The sequence below is a fragment of the Somniosus microcephalus genome, chromosome 29 (genome assembly GCF_052327205.1).
Source record: "Somniosus microcephalus isolate GS21.2 chromosome 29, FLI_Smic_1.0, whole genome shotgun sequence".
In the NCBI taxonomy this organism is placed as follows: Eukaryota; Metazoa; Chordata; class Chondrichthyes; order Squaliformes; family Somniosidae; genus Somniosus; species Somniosus microcephalus.
This window is the reverse complement of record NC_141015.1, coordinates 19,044,726-19,064,377: the sequence shown is the minus strand read 5'-3', so window position 1 is coordinate 19,064,377 and position 19,652 is coordinate 19,044,726. Positions and strand designations below refer to the sequence as shown.

Here is a 19,652-nt window from a genome sequence, read left to right as displayed (position 1 = left end):
CTGGCTCCCTCTGATCAACTGAAAATTTTAAGGATGTTCCAAAAAAGGCCAGCTCCTGATTTGTGATGCCCATTATTAACAATATACGGGTGAGTTTTGCAAGGCCCTGTGCTGCCAATGGAGCCTCCCACACAGCCAGAGCCTTTAATGTCCACATTGAATGGGCAACCTTAACACTGGAAAGGACTTCTGCTTGAAGCTCAATGATTATTGTTGCCCTCATTTAAGTGAATTATGCATGAGTAATGAAGCTTGTGGAGATTGAGTGAAACAGCTGTAACCGCTGGGAAATGGCGCAGTGCGCATTCGGTACACTACACAATGCCAAGATTATTGCGAGAGGGACCTTTCCTACAAAGATATGGAGCAAACCATTCCAATCCTGATTCCAGGTAATTTTGATGCTTCCTAATTCATTCACCCCACATGTACAAGTATCTAACAGGACACAACCTCTGGGACACTCTCCCTTTAAGAGTTTGGTGCCCCAACCCCTCCTCCCAACTAGACATCCAGACACAGTAGCTGGATTTTGATACTGGAGGCGTGTAGGAGGCGGGACTACAACTTTCGAGGTTGTAGTCCTGCCTCCATTGAGTTATGGCCAACCCACGCGATTTTCACTTGATTGACCTTGTTGAGCCCGCCCAGCCATGATCATATTGAATGGCGGAGCAGGCTTGAAGGGCCGAATGGCCTACTCCTGCTCCTATTTTTCTATGTTTCTATGGAAGCAAGTCAACTGGAAGCTGCCCATCCTCCCAGTTAGGGTTAGATGTTCAGCTTGGGGTAGAAGGCACAATAACAAAAGGGACAAGATAGTTACCAAATAGAGATGTTTTATTAACGTAGAAACAGGAGTCGGCCATTCAGCCCCTTGAGCCAGTTCTGTCATAGCTGATCTAATTATTGTTTTGGTTAAGAAATCGTATTTAATGATCGCAGAAATATTCAGAGTCAGAGTGATCCCATTTTGGGTGTGCAGTGTAGATGGTGGAGTTCCACGGTGTAAGTCTCGCCACTGTCACTTTTCTAGATATAACAATGGCCACGTGTTTCGGACCCAGTTTCGCCGATGCCTTTCTCAACTCAATCTGCAATCGACCGACAAAGAGATGGATCTGCTGGAGAAAGTGTTCTCAGACGAACTGGGCTTCGACTATGTCAGGTTTCTGGACCAGGTGGATCCCCAGGAGAAGCCTGAGAAGATGTGAGTATGAGTGTGTGGATGGTGCACGTGCATGGTCTCTTGCCCAGAGGGTTTTATGGCTTGTTGTTCCAGTTTTCATTCCCCCCTCCCATCTCCACCATGTCCTGAAGGTGATGACTCCTATTGGGTTATGCTGTCATGGGAGTCAACAACACTCTGACATCTCAACCGAGTGGCTGTCCTCATGTGTTAGCCTCGACAGTGCAGATCAGCAAGTTATTTGGCTATGGGCAGCATCACAACCAAGCCCAAACCTGCCCTCGCTTAACAATTGCACTTTCCAACAGGGTAGTGATCAAAAACTGGAATCCAGGCTGATTTTTTTCCCCCCATTCCGTATCCTAGGGATGCTAAAGCCAACATGACAGTGAATGAGCTAGTTCAGCGCAGATCAGGGAAGGGGTGGGACAAGAAGCCATTGATGGAGATGTTGTGGCTACGATCGAATAGGTAAGAGTGATATTCAGCAAGGGCATCCACTGAGCTGGACAATGGAGGAGGATGGAGTGGTTGACTGTGCCAAAGGTCACAGTGTGGTCAAGGAGGACGAGGAGAGATCGCACAGTATGGTCACAATCACAGCGAATGTCACAGGACTGAAAGCTCAGCTGAAATCATTGATTACCCCAGTGCGCCCCTGGCCGACGTCACACCCTTAGTAATCTTCAGCTCATGCAAAACTCTGCTTCCCATATCCTACCCTGCAGCGAGTCCCGCTTGTCCATCACCCCTACACTGTTGTTTTTTTTATTCAGTCACAGGATGTGGGTGTTGCTGGCAAGGCCAGCATTTATTGCCCATACTAATTGGGCCTTAGCTGAGTGGCTTGTCATTTCAGAGGGCAGTTAAGAGTCAAGCATATTGCTGTGGGTCTGGAGTCACATAAAGACAGCAGATTTCCTTCCCTAAAGGATATTAGTGAACCAGATGGGATTTTATGACAACCCAGTAGTTACATGGTCACTATTACTGATACTAGCTTTTTATTCCAGATTAATTTATTAACTGAATTTAAATTCCCCAGCTGCCATGGTGGGATTATGAATGCTACCGTTCCCTGTGTTGTGCCTCGAGCCGTGTGAGTTGGACCCGGGCAGTGGTGAGTTGGATCTGGGCAGTGGTGAGTTGGACCCGGGCAGTGGTGAGTTGGATCTGGGCAGTGGTGAGTTGGACTCGGGCAGTGGTGAGTTGGATCTGGGCAGTGGTGAGTTGGACCCGGGCAGTGGTGAGTTGGACCCGGGCAGTGGTGAGTTGGATCCGGGCAGTGGTGAGTTGGACCCGGGCAGTGGTGAGTTGGATCTGGGCAGTGGTGAGTTGGATCTGGGCAGTGGTGAGTTGGACCCGGGCAGTGGTGAGTTGGACCCGGGCAGTGGTGAGTTGGATCTGGGCAGTGGTGAGTTGGACCCGGGCAGTGGTGAGTTGGACCCGGGCAGTGGTGAGTTGGACCCGGGCAGTGGTGAGTTGGAAACTAGCAGCGGTGAGTTGGATCTGGGCAGTGGTGAGTTGGACCCAGGCAGTGGTGAGTTGGACCCGGGCAGTGGTGAGTTGGATCTGGGCAGTGGTGAGTTGGACCCAGGCAGTGGTGAGTTGGACCCGGGCAGTGGTGAGTTGGACCCGGGCAGTGGTGAGTTGGACCCGGGCAGTGGTGAGTTGGACCCGGGCAGTGGTGAGTTGGAAACTAGCAGCGGTGAGTTGGATCTGAGCAGTGGTGAGTTGGACCCAGGCAGTGGTGAGTTGGAAATTAGCAGCGGTGAGTTCGATCTGGGCAGTGGTGAGTTGGATCTGGGCAGTGGTGAGTTGGATCTGGGCAGTGGTGAGTTGGATCTGGGCAGTGGTGAGTTGGACCCGGGCAGTGGTGAGTTGGACCCGGGCAGTGGTGAGTTGGACCCGGGCAGTGGTGAGTTGGACCCGGGCAGTGGTGAGTTGGACCCGGGCAGTGGTGAGTTGGACCCGGGCAGTGGTGAGTTGGAAACTAGCAGCGGTGAGTTGGATCTGGGCAGTGGTGAGTTGGACCCAGGCAGTGGTGAGTTGGACCCGGGCAGTGGTGAGTTGGATCTGGGCAGTGGTGAGTTGGACCCGGGCAGTGGTGAGTTGGACCCAGGCAGTGGTGAGTTGGACCCGGGCAGTGGTGAGTTGGACCCGGGCAGTGGTGAGTTGGACCCGGGCAGTGGTGAGTTGGAAACTAGCAGCGGTGAGTTGGATCTGGGCAGTGGTGAGTTGGACCCAGGCAGTGGTGAGTTGGACCCAGGCAGTGGTGAGTTGGACCCGGGCAGTGGTGAGTTGGACCCGGGCAGTGGTGAGTTGGACCCGGGCAGTGGTGAGTTGGACCCAGGCAGCGGTGAGTTGGACCCGGGCAGCGGTGAGTTGGATCTGGGCAGTGGTGAGTTGGACCCGGGCAGTGGTGAGTTGGACCCGGGCAGCGGTGATTTGGACCCGGGCAGTGGTGAGTTGGACCCAGGCAGCGGTGAGTTTGATCTGGGCAGTGGTGAGTTGGACCCGGGCAGTGGTGAGTTGGAAACTAGCAGCGGTGAGTTGGATCTGGGCAGTGGTGAGTTGGACCTGGGCAGTGGTGAGTTGGACCCGGGCAGTGGTGAGTTGGAAACTAGCAGCGGTGAGTTGGACCTGGGCAGTGGTGTGTTGGACCCGGGCAGTGGTGAGTTGGACCCGGGCAGTGGTGAGTTGGACCTGGGCAGTGGTGAGTTGGATCTGGTCAGTGGTGAGTTGGACCCGGGCAGTAGTGAGTTGGACCTGGGCAGCGGTGAGTTGGATCTGGGCAGTGGTGAGTTGGACCCGGGCAGTGGTGAGTTGGACCCGGGCAGTGGTGAGTTGGACCCGGGCAGTGGTGAGTTGGACCCGGGCAGCGGTGAGTTGGACCCGGGCAGTGGTGAGTTGGACCCCGGCAGTGGTGAGTTGGACCCAGGCAGTGGTGAGTTGGACCCAGGGAGTGGTGAGTTGGACCCGGGCAGTGGTGAGTTGGACCCAGGCAGTGGTAAGTTGGACCCGGGCAGTGGTGAGTTGGAAACTAGCAGCGGTGAGTTGGATCTGGGCAGTGGTGAGTTGGATCTGGGCAGTGGTGAGTTGGACCCGGGCAGCGGTGAGTTGGACCCGGGCAGCGGTGAGTTGGACCCGGGCAGCGGTGAGTTGGACCCGGGCAGCGGTGAGTTGGACCCGGGCAGCGGTGAGTTGGAAACTAGCAGTGGTGAGTTGGATCTGGGCAGTGGTGAGTTGGTTCCGGGCAGTGGTGACTTGGACCCGGGCAGTGGTGAGTTGGACCCGGGCAGCGGTGAGTTGGACCCGGGCAGTGGTGAGTTGGAAACTAGCAGCCGTAAGTTGGATCTGGGCAGTGGTGAGTTGGATCTGGGCAGTGGTGAGTTGGACCCGGGCAGTGGTGAGTTGCAAACTAGCAGCGGTGAGTTGGACCTGGGCAGTGGTGAGTTGGATCTGGGCAGTGGTGAGTTGGACCCGGGCAGCGGTGAGTTGGACCTTGGCAGTGGTGAGTTGGACCCGGGCAGTGGTGAGTTGGACCCGGGCAGTGGTGAGTTGGATCTGGGCAGTGGTGAGTTGGATCTGGGCAGCGGTGAGTTGGACCCGGGCAGCGGTGAGTTGGACCCGGGCAGCGGTGAGTTGGACCCGGGCAGTGGTGAGTTGGACCCGGGCAGTGGTGAGTTGGATCCGGGCAGTGGTGAGTTGGATGTCAGGTTGTGCTGCTCTATGAGCTGATTGGATTTTTTCCATCTGTGACACTTTTTCTTTTGCTCTTATACAGGTACGACAAACTAATAAGTGATGCTCACCAGCTGAATGTTTCAAAGAGAAACCGTGAACAGGGGGCCTCATCTGACATTTTCTGCATCTTAGAAAAGATTAAAACCAAGGTGAAATTATTTAGCACAGTTTATCCCTGTATACCATTCCCATGCACTTCAACAATACAGAGTTCCAACATCAGTATCACATCTCTCTTATTGTACAGAGTGCATGTATGGCGCTCCTGGCCGAACTCCCACCTTGAATCCTCTGTAAACTTGAGTTCATCCAAAACTATACTGCCCATATCGTAACTAGCACCAAGTCCCGTTCACCCATCACCCCTGTGCTTGCTGACCTATATTGGCTCCTGGTCCAGCAACACCTCGCTTTTAAAATTCTCATCCTTGTTTTCAAATCCCTTCATGGTCTCGCCCCTCCCTATCTCTGTAATCTCCTCCAGCCCCACAACCCTCTGAGATCTCTGCGCTCCTCCAATTCGGGCTTCTTGAGCATCTCCGATTTTAATCGCTCCACCACTGGCGGCCGTGTTATCAGCTGCTGTGGCCCTAAGCAATGGAATTCCCCCCATAAACCTCCCCGCATCTCTACCTCTCTCTCCTCCTTTAAGACGCTCCTTATAACCTACCTCTTTGACCAAGCTTTTGGTCACCTGCCCTAATATCTCCTTATGTGGCGTGGTGTCAAATTTTGTTTGATAATGCTCCTGTGAAGCACCTTGGGACATTTTCCAGCTCCCAGCTCATCCCCCAGGAACGGGAAAACTGCCCAGAGTTCCCGCTCATGTAGCTGTTTGGATATTGAGTTCAGTTGTGATGCTGCTCCAATGACCAAATACCCTGCTGACACTTGTCACGACTGACACATGGGGTATGGAAACCTTGGGCCCCCATGGAACTCTACCCCAGCAAAGAGTCAGTGACTTCAGGAAAGGGGAGGGCGAATATTGACGAGATAAATAGTGACCTGAAAATAAGAAATAGGCTTGAAGTCACGTCCATCTGATTTTTCCCATTGCGGCCTACAGACCAACTACCAATTTCCATCACCAAACCTACAGAGTGAAATACTCAGTGCTACAATTCCAGATGCCAAATAACATCGCAAGATTATCAGATCTCGGGGGTGACTATTGACTTCAATGGAACTGAATATCGGACGGGGCGTATAACGGGTGGCAGATAGAACACCGCCCGCTTTGCGCCTACGCCCAAGTCGAAATTCACCCCCCTCCCCCATATCTAAAACCATATCGGAAGGAAAATCCAATAGGAAGAATCTTTGTAGTGAAACAATCGCGTATTTAAATGTTAACGTGAGTCATGAAACAGGAAAACAGCTGCTTCCATTTAACGCATGCTCCTTACCTATGTTCAGGTATACAGAAAGCCGCTTAAGATTGGTGACTATATGAAGGACTTTGACAAACTGAATAGCAGACGTATTCTAAAGATTAACTTCAGGAGGGCGCTTGACTTAGACGGGTTTGAGTTACAACCTTCAGAGGTGGCGATACTCGAGAAAGCGTAAGTGGACGCTGCTTGTTTTGGTTGATTTTCCATTTAAGATTACAGGGCTTCAACCCGATATTGTTAAACTCATCCCCTTTTGAATTTTCTCCCCAAACCTCTCCGCCTCTCTACCTCTTTAACCTCCTTTAAGACGCTCCTCAAAACCTATCTCTTTGAACAAGCTTTTGGTCACCTGTCCTACTATCTCATTATGTGGCTTGGTCATAGAGTCATAACGGCACTGAAGGAGGCCATTCGGCCCATCGAATCCATGCCGGTTCTCTGTAGAGCAATCCAGCCAGTCCCATTCCCCCGCTCTATCCCCGTAGCCCTGCAAGTTTATTTCCCTCAAGTGCCTATCCAGTCTCCCCTTGAAAACATTGAGTGTCTCCGCTTCTACCACTTTCATCAGCAGCGAGTGCCAGGTCCTCACCACTCGCTGCGTAAAAAAGTTTTTCCTCACATCCTCCCTGTATCTCTTGCCCAAAACCTTAAACCTGTGTCCCCTAGCCCTTGTACCACCAACTAGTGGGAACAGCCTTTCCCCGTGTCAAATTTTGTTTGATAATCGCTCCTGGGAAGCGCCTCGGGACATTTTACTGCGTTAAAGTTGCTCTATAAATGCAAGTTGTTGTTGTTTTGATTCCAAACGTGATAGCTACAGTAACGATTCATGTAACCGCAGTTTCCTGTTTATGCAACAAGGTATGGGTTACATGGCCTCCTTCCGAGGGACGGAGAGCAGAAAATTGCAGAGCTACAAACCTGAATGCAGGTTGCCTGTACTTCCTCCTGGAGGGATATGGGTTTGTGGAACAATAGGGGCCCTGAACAGGGAAGAAAATAAAATGCAGCGCCTGAATAAATTTAATGGCCCGTCATTCCGCCTTTGAAACTGACCGCAACTTCGGGATTTGGCGCATGCAGAAATCCCGACATTGCAGTCAGTCATTGACAGCTCTGAAACTAGCTGCGCTGTGCGCCCCCCACCCCCCACAGAGCCGGCAATCTGTGTAATCTCCCAAATCAGGGAAACTGATGAAAACTTACGCTGTTAAATTCCCCACTAAAAGTTAGACCCAAAGGGATTTGGTGTAACATAAGAACATAAAAAAATAGGAGCAGGAATAGGCCACTTGGCCCCTCGAGCCTGCTCCACCATTCAATAAGATCATGGCTGATCTTGGGCTCAAAGCCACTTCCCTGCCCGCTCCCCATAACCCTTCACTCCCTTATCTTGCAAAAAACTGTCTATCTCCACCTTAATAACTGGGGTTTTGACAGCATTATTACTGCTAAACAAAGGTCAAGGGCCTGAAAAACTAATTTTAATTTTGTGCAGTGTGAAATTTGTCCATTTTAATAAAAACTTATATTTTTAAGAAACTTTTCTAAGAAAGTTAACTTTTTTTTAAAGTTTGTCCATCTTTATTTTAGGTTTGCCTTTTTCCCCATGCGAGAGTCCCAATCTTTGTTTTGCTCTCTCTAACTATTTAAAAAAGTTAAGATTTTAAGAGCTTACTCACTTCCTTTGTTCACTGGCTGTGAGAATTCTGACTTTTGATTGGCTGCTTAGACAGCCTGTTGATCTCACAGCAGTTTGTACAAGGGGATCCCCATTAAGTTCCGTTGAATTAAATTCAAGGTCGGCAAACCCGAAGATCTTGACACAGGGATTGCAAGATCCTTCTGCGGAGCATACTTCGCTTCGCTGCTGACTGCAAATTCCGGGCCAATACTTTCAATAGTTCAGCTTCTGAAACATTTTCTAAGGGAGACATCAAACTCGAAGTGATTGCAGGCCATCAAACACCATAGGTAAATAGGGAGGTGGCAAAGGCTTTAAACTAGCAAGATGGGGGGGGGGGAGGGATCTACAAGAAACATAACCAGCCTAAATATAAACAAAACAGGAAAAGACAGCATAGGAAAGACTAAAGTAAGGGAGGACATTGATGGCAAGGGAATAAATAGAATTATAGAACAGGTGTCTGTTATAGAACTATAGAACAAGTTTTCAGACGACACAAAGCTGGGTGGGCGTGTGTGCTGTGAGGAGGATGCCGAGAAACTCCAGGATGATTTGAACAGGTTGGGTGATTGGGCAGAAGCACGGCAGATGCAATATAACGTGGATAAATGCGAGGTTATCCACTTTGGTGTCAAAAACAAGAAGGCAGATTATTATCTGAATGGCAATAGATTTGTAAGGATTTCGGGGGCTTCGTTTAAACTGGTTTAAGGTAATCTACCTGGCCAGCAGTCTTTTTGCTGCTGCACTCTAAACCAATTTACAAACAGCGGTTTCGAATCGCTACCCCTCCTTTAGTTCTGAGTGGAGGAACTTATAATTAATGATATTAAAATGGAACACGTGGTTTGGATGAGAGAAAATTATCAAGCTTTATTAACTAAAAGAAACTACAATCACAATATCAAACTATCCCACACGAACACAGTAAAATTGTAAAACTATATATCAAGGGGGTACACACGGCAAAAGCGAGGGGTACAATGGCTACAATGTATTTAAACAATCTTAGCAATTCCCTTAAATCACCATCCCCCCTTAACTCCTGCTAGGTTGCCTTGTTGAGAGTCAGAAAATCTCTGCTCACATGGTCCAGCGAAGAGAGAGAGAGAGAGAGAGAGAGAGAGAGCTCACCTTATCGTCCCAGGAAGTCAAGAGAGAGAGCTGGCTTCAGCATCTATCTTTATACCTGGTGAGCCCCCCTGCCGTTCTGCCTTGCAAGGGCTGTGTGCAAAATTAACCCCAAAGCTGTGATAGGCTAACTCAAAGTGGTTAGATTGAGTTAATGTGATTTTCAGAGCTCCCTTTGCTGAAACAAAAGGGGGATACATCTGCTCTATAGTCCAGTACTGGGTGATTGGAAACCCATTCAAGATGTTAACGCTTCCCATTTAAGATACAAAAAGTCTCTTCTGCAGTTTCAGGTGTATCTAAACAAATGCTAATAGCATTCAGTTGCTTTGTAAACAAAGCATTGTCCTTTGTCTTCATCGAACCTTACTTCCAGACACAGAAAGCTGCATCTTTTGTCATTCGGCCATGTGGTGTGACAGCCATTTTATCCCTGGAAATTTAAAAAGCACATTGCCCAGGGATACTTTAATCAAAAAACATGAATCTTCAGAACTGTAAATTATTGCGAATTCTTACAGATTGGGAGAAGGGGAAGTGCAACGAGACCTGGGTGTCCTTGTGCACCAGTCGCTGAAAGTAAGCATGCAGGTGCAGCAGGCGGTTAAGAAGGCAAATGGTATGTTGGCCTTCGTAGCAAGAGGGTTTGAGTACAGGAACAAGGATGTCTTGCTGCAGTTGTACAGGGCCTTGGTGAGACCACATCTTGAGTATTGTGTGCAGTTTTGGTCGCCTTATCTGAGGAAGGATGTTCTTGCCATGGAAGGAGTTCAGTGAAGATACACCAGGCTGATACGTGGGATGGCAGGAATGACGTATGAGGAGAGATTGGGTCGATTGGGCTTATACTCGCTGGAGTTTAGAAGAATGAGAGGGGATCTTATTGAAATTTATAAAATTCTGACAGGACTGGACAGACTAGATGCAGGAAGGATGTTCCCGATGGTCGGGGAGTCCAGAACCAGGGGTCACAGTCTAAGGATAAGGGGTAAGCCATTTAGGACAGAAATGAGGAGGAATTTCTTCACCCAGAGAGTGGTGAACCTGTGGAATTCTCTGCCACAGAAGGCAGTAGAGGCCAATTCATTAAATATATTCAAGAAGGAGTTGGATATGTTTCTTAAGGCTAAAGGGATCAAGGGATATGGGGAGAAAGCAGGGACAGGGTACTGAATTTGGATGATCAGCCATGATCGCATTGAATGGCGGAGCAGGCTCGAGGGGCTGAATGGCCTAATCCTGCTCCTATCTTCTATGTTTCTATGTCTAAAAAGATGGTTAAACATTAAGTGAGAGGAAATCCTATTAAAAATGAGTTAAACTGTCTGTACAGCAATGCATACAGTGTCTGTAATAAAACAGGGGAGCTGGAGGCAATCATGCGTTGCGAGGAACCAGACATAGTAGAAATTACTGAGACATGGCTACAGAAAAATCAGGACTGGGAATTAAACATTGCAGGGTATAATACATTTAGCAAAGATAGAGAGGGGAAAAGGGGAGGTGGAGTAGCTGTACTTATTAGGGATAACATAATGGCAGTAGAAAAAAGTAACGCAGCTATCAGCAAGGCAAAAAAAGATAATAAAGGACCAATCACACTAATAGGCATAGTCTACAGACCACCTAATAGTGGAAGGGAGGTGGAGGAAGAAATATGCAGACTAATTAGGGAAATTAGTAAAAAAGCATAGAATAATAGTCATGGGGGATTTTAACTACCCTGATATTAATTGGACAGAAGATAAAGGGGATAAGGGAATGGAGTTCCTACAATGTGTACAGGACTCCTTTCTAACCCAATATGGAAAAAGCCCAACAAGGGAGGATTCGCTATTGGACCTAGTAACGGGGAATGAACCACAGCAGATGAGAGAAGTAAAAGTAGGGGAACATCTAGGCAATAGTGACCATAATATAATATGCTTTAAGATGATAATTGAGAAAGACATAAGTATGATGAAAACCAGGTTAGTAGATTGGAGAAAAGCTGATTTTGAGGTGCTGAGAATAAAACTTGGGAAAATAAAATGGGCAACAGAATTGGCAAACAACGATGTAGAACAGCAATGGGAAACATTTAAAACGGTGTACAACAGGGTGCAGGACCAATATATTCTGCTAAAAGGAAAGAACAAACTAAACACTAATGAGATTCCATGGATGAATAAAGCTATAAGGTAACAATTGAGGGTAAGGAAAGAGGCATACATTAAATACATGGACAGCAGGGGAGGGCATGATAAGGGAGAATATGAAGGGATTAGGAGAGAAGTCAAAAAAACAATTAGAAAGGCAAAGAGGAACTATGAAATTAAATTATCAAGGAACATAAAACAAAATGTAAAATATTTTACAGGCACATCAATAAAAAAGGAAGGTTGGGATGGGAATAAGGCCATTAAGGGATAGACAGGATAATACCACAGGTAACGATAGAGAGATGGCAGAAATATTAAATTCTAGAGGGATAGAATTGAAAAGTAGGGAAGTTATGTTAAACCTATATTGAGCCTTGATTAGACCACACTTAGAGTACTGTGTACAGTTCTGGTCGTCGTATTATAAAAAGGATATAGAGGCACTGGAGAGGGTGCAGAGAAGATTTACAAGGATGATACCAAAATACCGAGGGTATACATATCAGGAAAGGATGAACAGGCTGGGTCTCTTTTCTCTTGAAAAAAGAAGGCTGAGGGGTGACCTAATAGAGGTCTTTAAAATTATGAAAGGTTTTGATAGAGTGGATACAGAGAGAATGTTTCCACTTGTGGGGAAGAGCATAACTAGAGGCCATCAATATAAGATAGTCACCAAGACATCCAATTGGGAATTCAGAAGAAACTTCTTTACCCAAAGAATGGTGAGAAAGTGGAACTCGCTACCACAGGGAGTGGTTGAAGTAATAGTATAGATGCATTTGGGGGGGGGGGGCAAACAAGCATATGAGGGAGAAGGGAATAGAGGGTTATGCTGATAGATATAGATGAGGAAAGATGGGAGTAGGCTCAAGTGGAGCATAAACGTTGGCTTGGACTGGTTGGGCCAAATTGCTTGTTTCTGTGCCGTATATCCTATGTAATCCTATGTAATCCATTGAAATGCTGGTTCAATGTCCACACCTCCCACACCAGACCATTGAGCTTAAACCCAAGACTGAGATGTAGGGACAATGCCAAATTCCTCATCCCTACGTCTCTCCCATGCTTGCTTGTGCACCGCAATACTGTGCACAATCCTGCACCCCACTGTCATGCTCACTCATACCTATTGGTACCATGTTCACCCCTGTAATCAATCCCACGCTGACCCCTCTGTTCTGATGCTGTTCTCACCCCATGTCCCAGTACCATGTTCACCTCTGTGTTCTAGTACTATGCTCAGCGCTATATCCCAGCATCACATACTCCTCCCGTGTTGTACTCACCCCAGTGCCTTCAGTCTCACTCGACCCTCTCTGCCCAGCAGTATAAAGAGACTTATCTCTGATAAGGGTAATCTATAAATAGACCGTCCAGGTTTTGGTGTTTATTATTGATGATTATCAGTACTCGCTGTGGCCTTTTTTACTGTTGGACTTTTTTTATGCACAGAAAGTAAAAATAGGAGCAAATATTTGAATGAACTGCACTTATCTCAATGACCGGTGTAGTTCAAATCCGGCATTGATTAGCAGCCATCAATTCTGCTGTAAGTAATGACGCTGGGCAAGTATTTTCTCTTTCTATTACTTTGCGTATCAGCCGTGGCTCAGTGGGCAGCACCCTCACCTCTGCATCAGTAGGTTGTGGGTTCAAGTCCCACTCAAGCACAGAATCTAGGCCTGACGTTCCAGTGCAGTGCTGAGAGAGTGCCGCACTGTCGGAGGTGCCGTCTTTCAGATGAGACGTTAAACCGAGGCCCCTTTCAGCCGGATGTGAAAGAGATCATGGTACTATTCGAAGAAGAGCAGCGGAGACTGGCCAATATTTATCCGTCAACCAACATGACTAAAAACAGATTATCTGGTCATTATCACGCTGCTGTTGGTGGGACCTTGTGTGCAAATTGCCTGCTGTGTTACATTACAACAGTGACTACACTTCAAAAAGTATTAAATTGATTGTAAAGCACTTTGGAACATCCTGAGGCTGTGACTGGTGCTATATAAATGCAATTTCATTCTTACTTTGAGGAAGCTCAGAAACATTAGCCCACATTACAATCTGTTGCAAATATTACCTGATACTACAGACTATTATTAACGTTGCAAGCTATTGCAAACACTATCCTAGATTATGAATAATTAAAATGAAAGAAACCATTTGAGGTGTTTTTTAGCATTGATTTGAGATCTGTGTATGAATGAGTAATGTCAGACCTTTAAATTTGCACATTTTCTTGTTTTCTAGGTTTGAATCCTGTGATTATCCAGGCTACGTTGATTATAAGTTATTTATCAATGAAATTGAATCTGTTTTTACACTCGAGCATCTTGAGAAGTTTCCTCGAGCAGAGGTACGGTCGGTGGCCTTAACAAATCTGGGTTCAAATCTCTTACCGGAAATAGTAAACCTCAAGTAAAATCAGCTGATGCTCAGGCGGAGGGATTTACCCCATTAGAGATTGACAACAGAATCGTAAACACACTCGTGTGTGCAAAGGAGATCTTGCTCCAGAATCTTTTCTTTGAAGTTGGTTGCTCTGTGTTTAAGTGTATAGAAGAAGCCTCAGGGCTCGGGCTCTGTTTGCTGCTTTCAACTGGGGCAGGAACTGGATGCAGCATTTAGCTTCAGTGTCCCTGTGGTGAGGAGGGGAAATAATCAGCCAGGGTTCTCACTCCTTTTGTATATACATGTGTGTGTGTGTGTGTGTGTCAATGTTCCCTCTAAGCTGCGCGGCTGAAGTTCCGCGCAGTCCCCTCACCTGCTTCCCCGTTGTAAATACCGCGCATATGCGGAAATTTAAAGGGGCCGCGCACTAAAGCGCAGAACAAAGTGCATCTTACAGGGAGTATTGGTGTGTGTCTATCTCTATGTGTGTGTGTGTGTGTGAGTGAGATCACACGTGGGTCTGTATTCACACGCTGCGATGGCGGAGGACAGGCTTTGGCGTGGCAATCATTCCTTCACAGTTGAATAGCCCGCTGAGGCACAAGGACTGATTTGCCCAGTTCGCAATGCCTGCTGCAAGCCCCGCCCACCAGCCGCCCACATCAGAGAATCGCTAGCACGCTGCCCACTATGGCCGAAGAGCCATGGGCAGCCTGCCCGTGACTTCATATTGCATGCTGCCGGCAGGCAAGGCTTCCCACATTACAGCAAACCCAGAAAATCGGGGGGGGCGGGGGGGATTTTAACTGAAACCGCCAGAGTTGTTTAGATTCCCAGCTGCCCGCGGCACTTGGGTAAGTGGTGGGTACGGGGGTTCAGGGAGGGTCTCATGGTGCTGAGGGGGTGTGGAGGGCGCGGTTCAGGGCAATGGAAACCTAACCGTACCTTGAACGCCATCTTCTGATCCTGATCATCTTTACCAGGCGGGGCTGTCACAGCGACGTCCCTACTTAGGTCAGAGTTCAAATCAGGCTCGGTTCCCCGGTTACCTCATCAGACCCTGATTTGCATATTTAAAGAAGGATCCCGCCGGCTTTAGGTGGGCACCTTTGCCGCCTGCTCAGAAGAGCAAGTTGCACTCGGTGGGATCCAGGTGGGACATCGGCGGGTAAGTCACCCGATCAATTTGAATGGCCTACCAATTTCCGCTATGGTTAAAATTGAGCCCCGCAATCTGATTCTCTCCTGTAGAAGGAGCAGTGAGCCACTAAAGAGTGTGTTTACTCCACAAATTGAGCCTTGGCTTCAGGCGTCAAAGCCTGAACTGACTCCAGATCAAAGAGGACTGTGACCATCTCCTCCAGGGACTACCACTCCACTTCACTCCAGTACCAGGTTGGGACCTGACTCCCGATTCTGGCTTCGGGTGGCGGCCGTGGCTCACTTGGCAGCACTCTTGCCTCGGAGTCGGAAGTTTGAGGGTTTGCGTTCCACTCCTGGGACTCGAGCACGGAATCTAGGCTGACACTTGAGTGCAGCACTGAGGGAATGCTACACTGTGCCTTTCAAATGAGACGTTAAATCAAGGCCCTGCCTGCCCTCTCAGGTGCACGTAAAGGATCCCACGGCACTATTCGAAGACGAGCAGGGGAGTTTTCCCCGGTGTCCTGGCCAATAAACCAATAAGCTAAAACAGATTATCCGGTCAGTACCTCATTGCTGTTTGTGGGAGCTTGCTGTGTGCAAATTGGCTGTCACATTTCCTACGTTAGAACGGTGACTACATTTCAAAAAGCACTTCTTTGGCTGTAAAGCTCTTTGGGACGTCCTGAAGTTGTGAAAGGCGCTATATAAATGTAAGTTCTTTCTTCTTCTTTCATTTACACCATAACTGCAAGCTCAGTGCAAAATCAAAATCAGACGCTACAGTTGAAGTGTGAACGTACCCTTTCCTTTATGAACTGTTTTGAATGATGGAAGTTATGCTATTCTTGTATTATATGCACTAAATCAATGCAAAAGTAGCAGTTCAGACCAACATCTGTGTGAAATAATAAGAGGGACAAAAGGTCACCAAAAATAGGTGGTGTTTGCAGGTTGGGGGAACAGTTGCTTTTGTTTGTTTTTTGATGTTTTAAAAAAAAAATTGAAAGTAAGACTAGATTTTTAAATGTTTGTTTTTAGGTGAACCCTTAATATTAGACGTTCAGCAGAGACGGGACCAATGTTCTCGCTGAGAGGTTAACTAGTACTGTCGGGGAAGGTTTAAGCTAATTTGACAGGGGGCGTGGAACCAGGAAATTGCAGAGAGGAGCAGAAATGAGATCAGAGATATAAACAGCAGTATAACTAGAAATATCCCCAAAATGGCAGGGACTAGATTGAGGAAAATAGCAATGGTGACGAAGGAGGTATTGAATCGTATGCACGTCAATGTCCATAGTGTAACTAATAAGGCTGGTGAGCTGCCGGCACAAAGTGCTACACGGGATTGTGACGTGGTTGGATTAACAGAGACATGGCTCAAACAAGGCCCGGGATGGTTTCTTAATATTCCTTGTTACTAACTATTCAGGAATGTTAGAGAAGGGAAAAGAGGAGGGGGGCGTGGCAGTATTGATTAAGGCTGATGTTACAGTTCTAAATGGAAAGGGTTTACTAGATGGTTCTCGGACTGAATCGATTTAGCTTGAGTTGAGGAACAGATGGGGAGCTGTTACATTAAGGAGAGAGATGAGCAAATTTGTTGGCAAATTTCAAAGGCGTGTAACAAAAATAGAGTAGTAATATTAGGAGACTTTAATTACCCTAATATAGACTGGGAAAAACATAGTGTTAAGGGTAGGGAAGGAGAGGATTTTCTGATGTGTAGAGGAGAACTTTCTTGATCAGTATGTCTCCAGTCCAACAAGGAAGGAAGCAGTGTGGGATCTGGGAAATTAAGTAGGGCAAGTGGAGTGTGTTGCAGTAGGAGATCATCTAGCTAACAGTGACCACAACATCATTCGGTTTAGAGTAATTATGGAAAGAGAACAGAAAATATCGAAGGTAAAAATGCTCAACTGGGGAAGAGCTAATGTCAGGAATTTAAGAAGGGACCTCGCACAGGTAGATTGGAAAAGGCGATTGCAGGGTAAAACAGTAACGGAGCAAGGGATGGCATTCAGGGAAGAGAGTGCTCAGGTACAAACTAGGCAGATTCCTTTGAAGGGAAAAGGTAGAGCATCCAAAGCTAATGCGCCCTGGATAACAAAGGAAATAAAAGTTCAAATTAAACCGAAAAAGGAAGCTTATGACAAATGTCAGGAGCAAAGTTCAGTTAATAACAAGGAAGATTATGGAAAGTACAGGAGGGAATTGAAAAAGTTAATATGGGAGGCAAAGAGAGGTTACGAGAAACGATTAGCAGGCAACATTAAATTGAACCCTAAAAAATAAACATATAGGGCTAGAAATTCGGTTCCTTTGCTCCTGTCGTTAGTGCCTCCGGGGGGCGCTAACAGGGCACAAAGGGCCTATCTCCGGTAAGGGTGGGGGGGAAAGCGCCTCCTGAGAAATTCAGCGGGGCGTTGCTGAGGCGCTACCCAATAGCGCCGCGGCCCCGCCGGCAGCGCCCCAGGTGGCTGTGCCGCCGGTGCTGATGTCATTGCCATGCACTGTGACCCCTTAGCACCCCACCACGTCCCCTTACCGCCCCGCGGCAGAAATTCGGCTGTGCCCGCGAGACTGCCACGGGCGATTTCAGCGCCAGCCTCGTGGGTCGCGAACCGGGCCGACCTCCGCTCGTGGGGCAATATTTAAAGGGGAGGTGCAGCCGCCACCCGCGCCGCCATTTTCTTTTTTTAGCCGACCTCCAGGAAAGCCCTCCATGGTGGGCCGTGTCATGGTCCTGGCCACCGTCGCACAGCCCGGCACCGCGTCTCGGCGCTCGGCTGCGGCTATGGCACCACGCCGCCCTGGTGGCCTAGTTGGGGCCATCGGAGGCCCTGCAGAGTGCGCAGCGGCCCTCCCCTTTAACTGAAGGGGAGGGGCGTTGAAATGCGGCAGCGCTCGGCAGAGCCTCCGCCGAGCGCTTCCGATCACACCCCGACATCGCCTTGGTTACCACCCCCACCAGGAAGTGGAGCGCCCGAGATTGTGCTACACTTCCTGGATGGGGCGGTAAGCCAAATTTAGCAGCCGGGGCGGTCCTCCCATGCCGGACACTAAATGTCTGGCCTTAACTAAGTTACTGCCCCCAAATGGGGCATAACTGAATTTCGCGCCCATAAAGTGTAAGAGGTCAGGCAGGGAAAAGGTTGGGCCTATTAAGGAGCCAAAGGGAAATCTTCATGTAGAGGCAGAGGACATGGCTAAAGTATGAAATGAGTACTTTGTCTTCACAAAGGAAGCAGATGAGGGACTTCCATTATGACGAAAGGTTGGAAAAGTTAAGATTGTTCTCCTTGGAACAGAAAAGGTTAAGAAATGACCTAATAGAGGTTTTCAAGATGATGAGAGGTTTTAATAGAGTTAATAGGGAAAAAATATTCCCTCTGGATCAATAACTAGAGGTCATAGGTTCAAAGTCATTGGCAAAATATCTAGAGGGGAGTTGAGGAGAGTTTTTTTCACTCAGAGAGTTGTAGGGATCTGGAATGCTCTACCTGATAAGGCGATAGAAGCTGATTCCTTAAATAATTTTAAAAGGGAATCGGACGGGTTCTGGAGGATGAGGAACTGACAGGGTTACGGACAAAAAGCGGGGGGGGTGGGACTGAGCACGACGGCTCTTTCAAAGAGCCAGCACAGGCACGACGGGCCGAATGGCCTCCTTCTGTGCTGTAAATTTCTATAATTCTATGATATGTTTATAAAAATGTCTTTTAATCAGTTATACTGTTCATAGTAGAAAAATAAATCGTGTAGAATAACTACGTTTGCAGGTTGGGGAACAGTTGCTTTTGTTTGCCTTTTGATATGTGTTTGATTGCTGCTGTTTATACACTTGCTCGATGAATGATAGTCCTATATCAGACAACAGTTGTTGATATTTTCTTGCTATTCCATTATCATTGACCAGAAGTACAGGTGCCTGCATAACTTGAGTTTCTAGTGAATATATTGTGAATGTTTGTTCGCTGATGTTCCTAATGTTCCCGCCCTATAGGTAACCCAGTACAAGCCACCTGCGGATTGGACTCTGAACACATTGTCTACAGAGGATGTCGCTGTTTACCAGCAGGCCGTGGCTAGACTGGCAGAAAAAGTAAGCACACCATGAAGGATTTGATGATGAACACTCAAAGTTAGCAACGGTAATGAGAGTACATTATTCTGGTGGTGGTGGACCAGCAGGCCAGAGGTCATGAGTTCTAATCCCACCACGGCAAGATACGTCAGCAGTGGCTCAGTTGGTAGCAGACTTGCCTCTGAGTCAGAAGGTTGTAGGTTCATAGTCCCACTCCAGAGACTTGAGCACAAAATCTAGGCTGACACTCCAGCGTAGTACTGAGGGAGTGCTGCAGCGTCAGAGGTGCTGTCTTTCGGATGAGACGTTAAACCGAGGCCCCGTCTGCCCTCTCAGGTGGGCGTAAAAGATCCTGTGGCACTGTTTTGAAGAAGAGCAGGGGAGTTATCCCTGGTGTCCTGGCCAATATTTATCCCTCAATCAACATCACTAAAACAGATTATCTGGTCATTATCACATTGCTGTTTGTGGGAGCTTGCTGTGCAGAAATTGGCTGCTGTGTTTCCTCCATTACAACAGTGACTACACTTCAAAGCGCTGTAAAGCGCTTTGGGACGTCCTGAGGTCATGAAAGGTGAAACATCTGCCCTATCGTTCTCTTTCAGATGCAGATGAACCATTTCCGGAATCTGTTCTTATTTGTAGACAGATTTGTTTCCCCTCCACCGACAGTTATTCAGCACATTGTATAACTCACAGACTATTTACAGTTATAAAAATCATGATGTTCTTTACAGAT

The 19,652-nt window shown here is 47.7% G+C and overlaps 1 protein-coding gene across 1 annotated transcript in view; it reads left to right on the top strand.

Annotated features, from left to right (window-relative positions):
- Positions 1-19,652, top strand: part of LOC147098516 (uncharacterized) — a 58,238-nt gene that overhangs the window by 35,614 nt on the left and 2,972 nt on the right. The window contains exons 10-14 of the mRNA XM_085970311.1: positions 1,037-1,210; positions 4,977-5,085; positions 6,356-6,504; positions 13,543-13,648; positions 18,833-18,931. Coding sequence (XP_085826437.1) covers positions 1,037-1,210; positions 4,977-5,085; positions 6,356-6,504; positions 13,543-13,648; positions 18,833-18,931 — 637 coding nt within the window. The remainder of the gene's footprint in view (positions 1-1,036; positions 1,211-4,976; positions 5,086-6,355; positions 6,505-13,542; positions 13,649-18,832; positions 18,932-19,652) is intronic.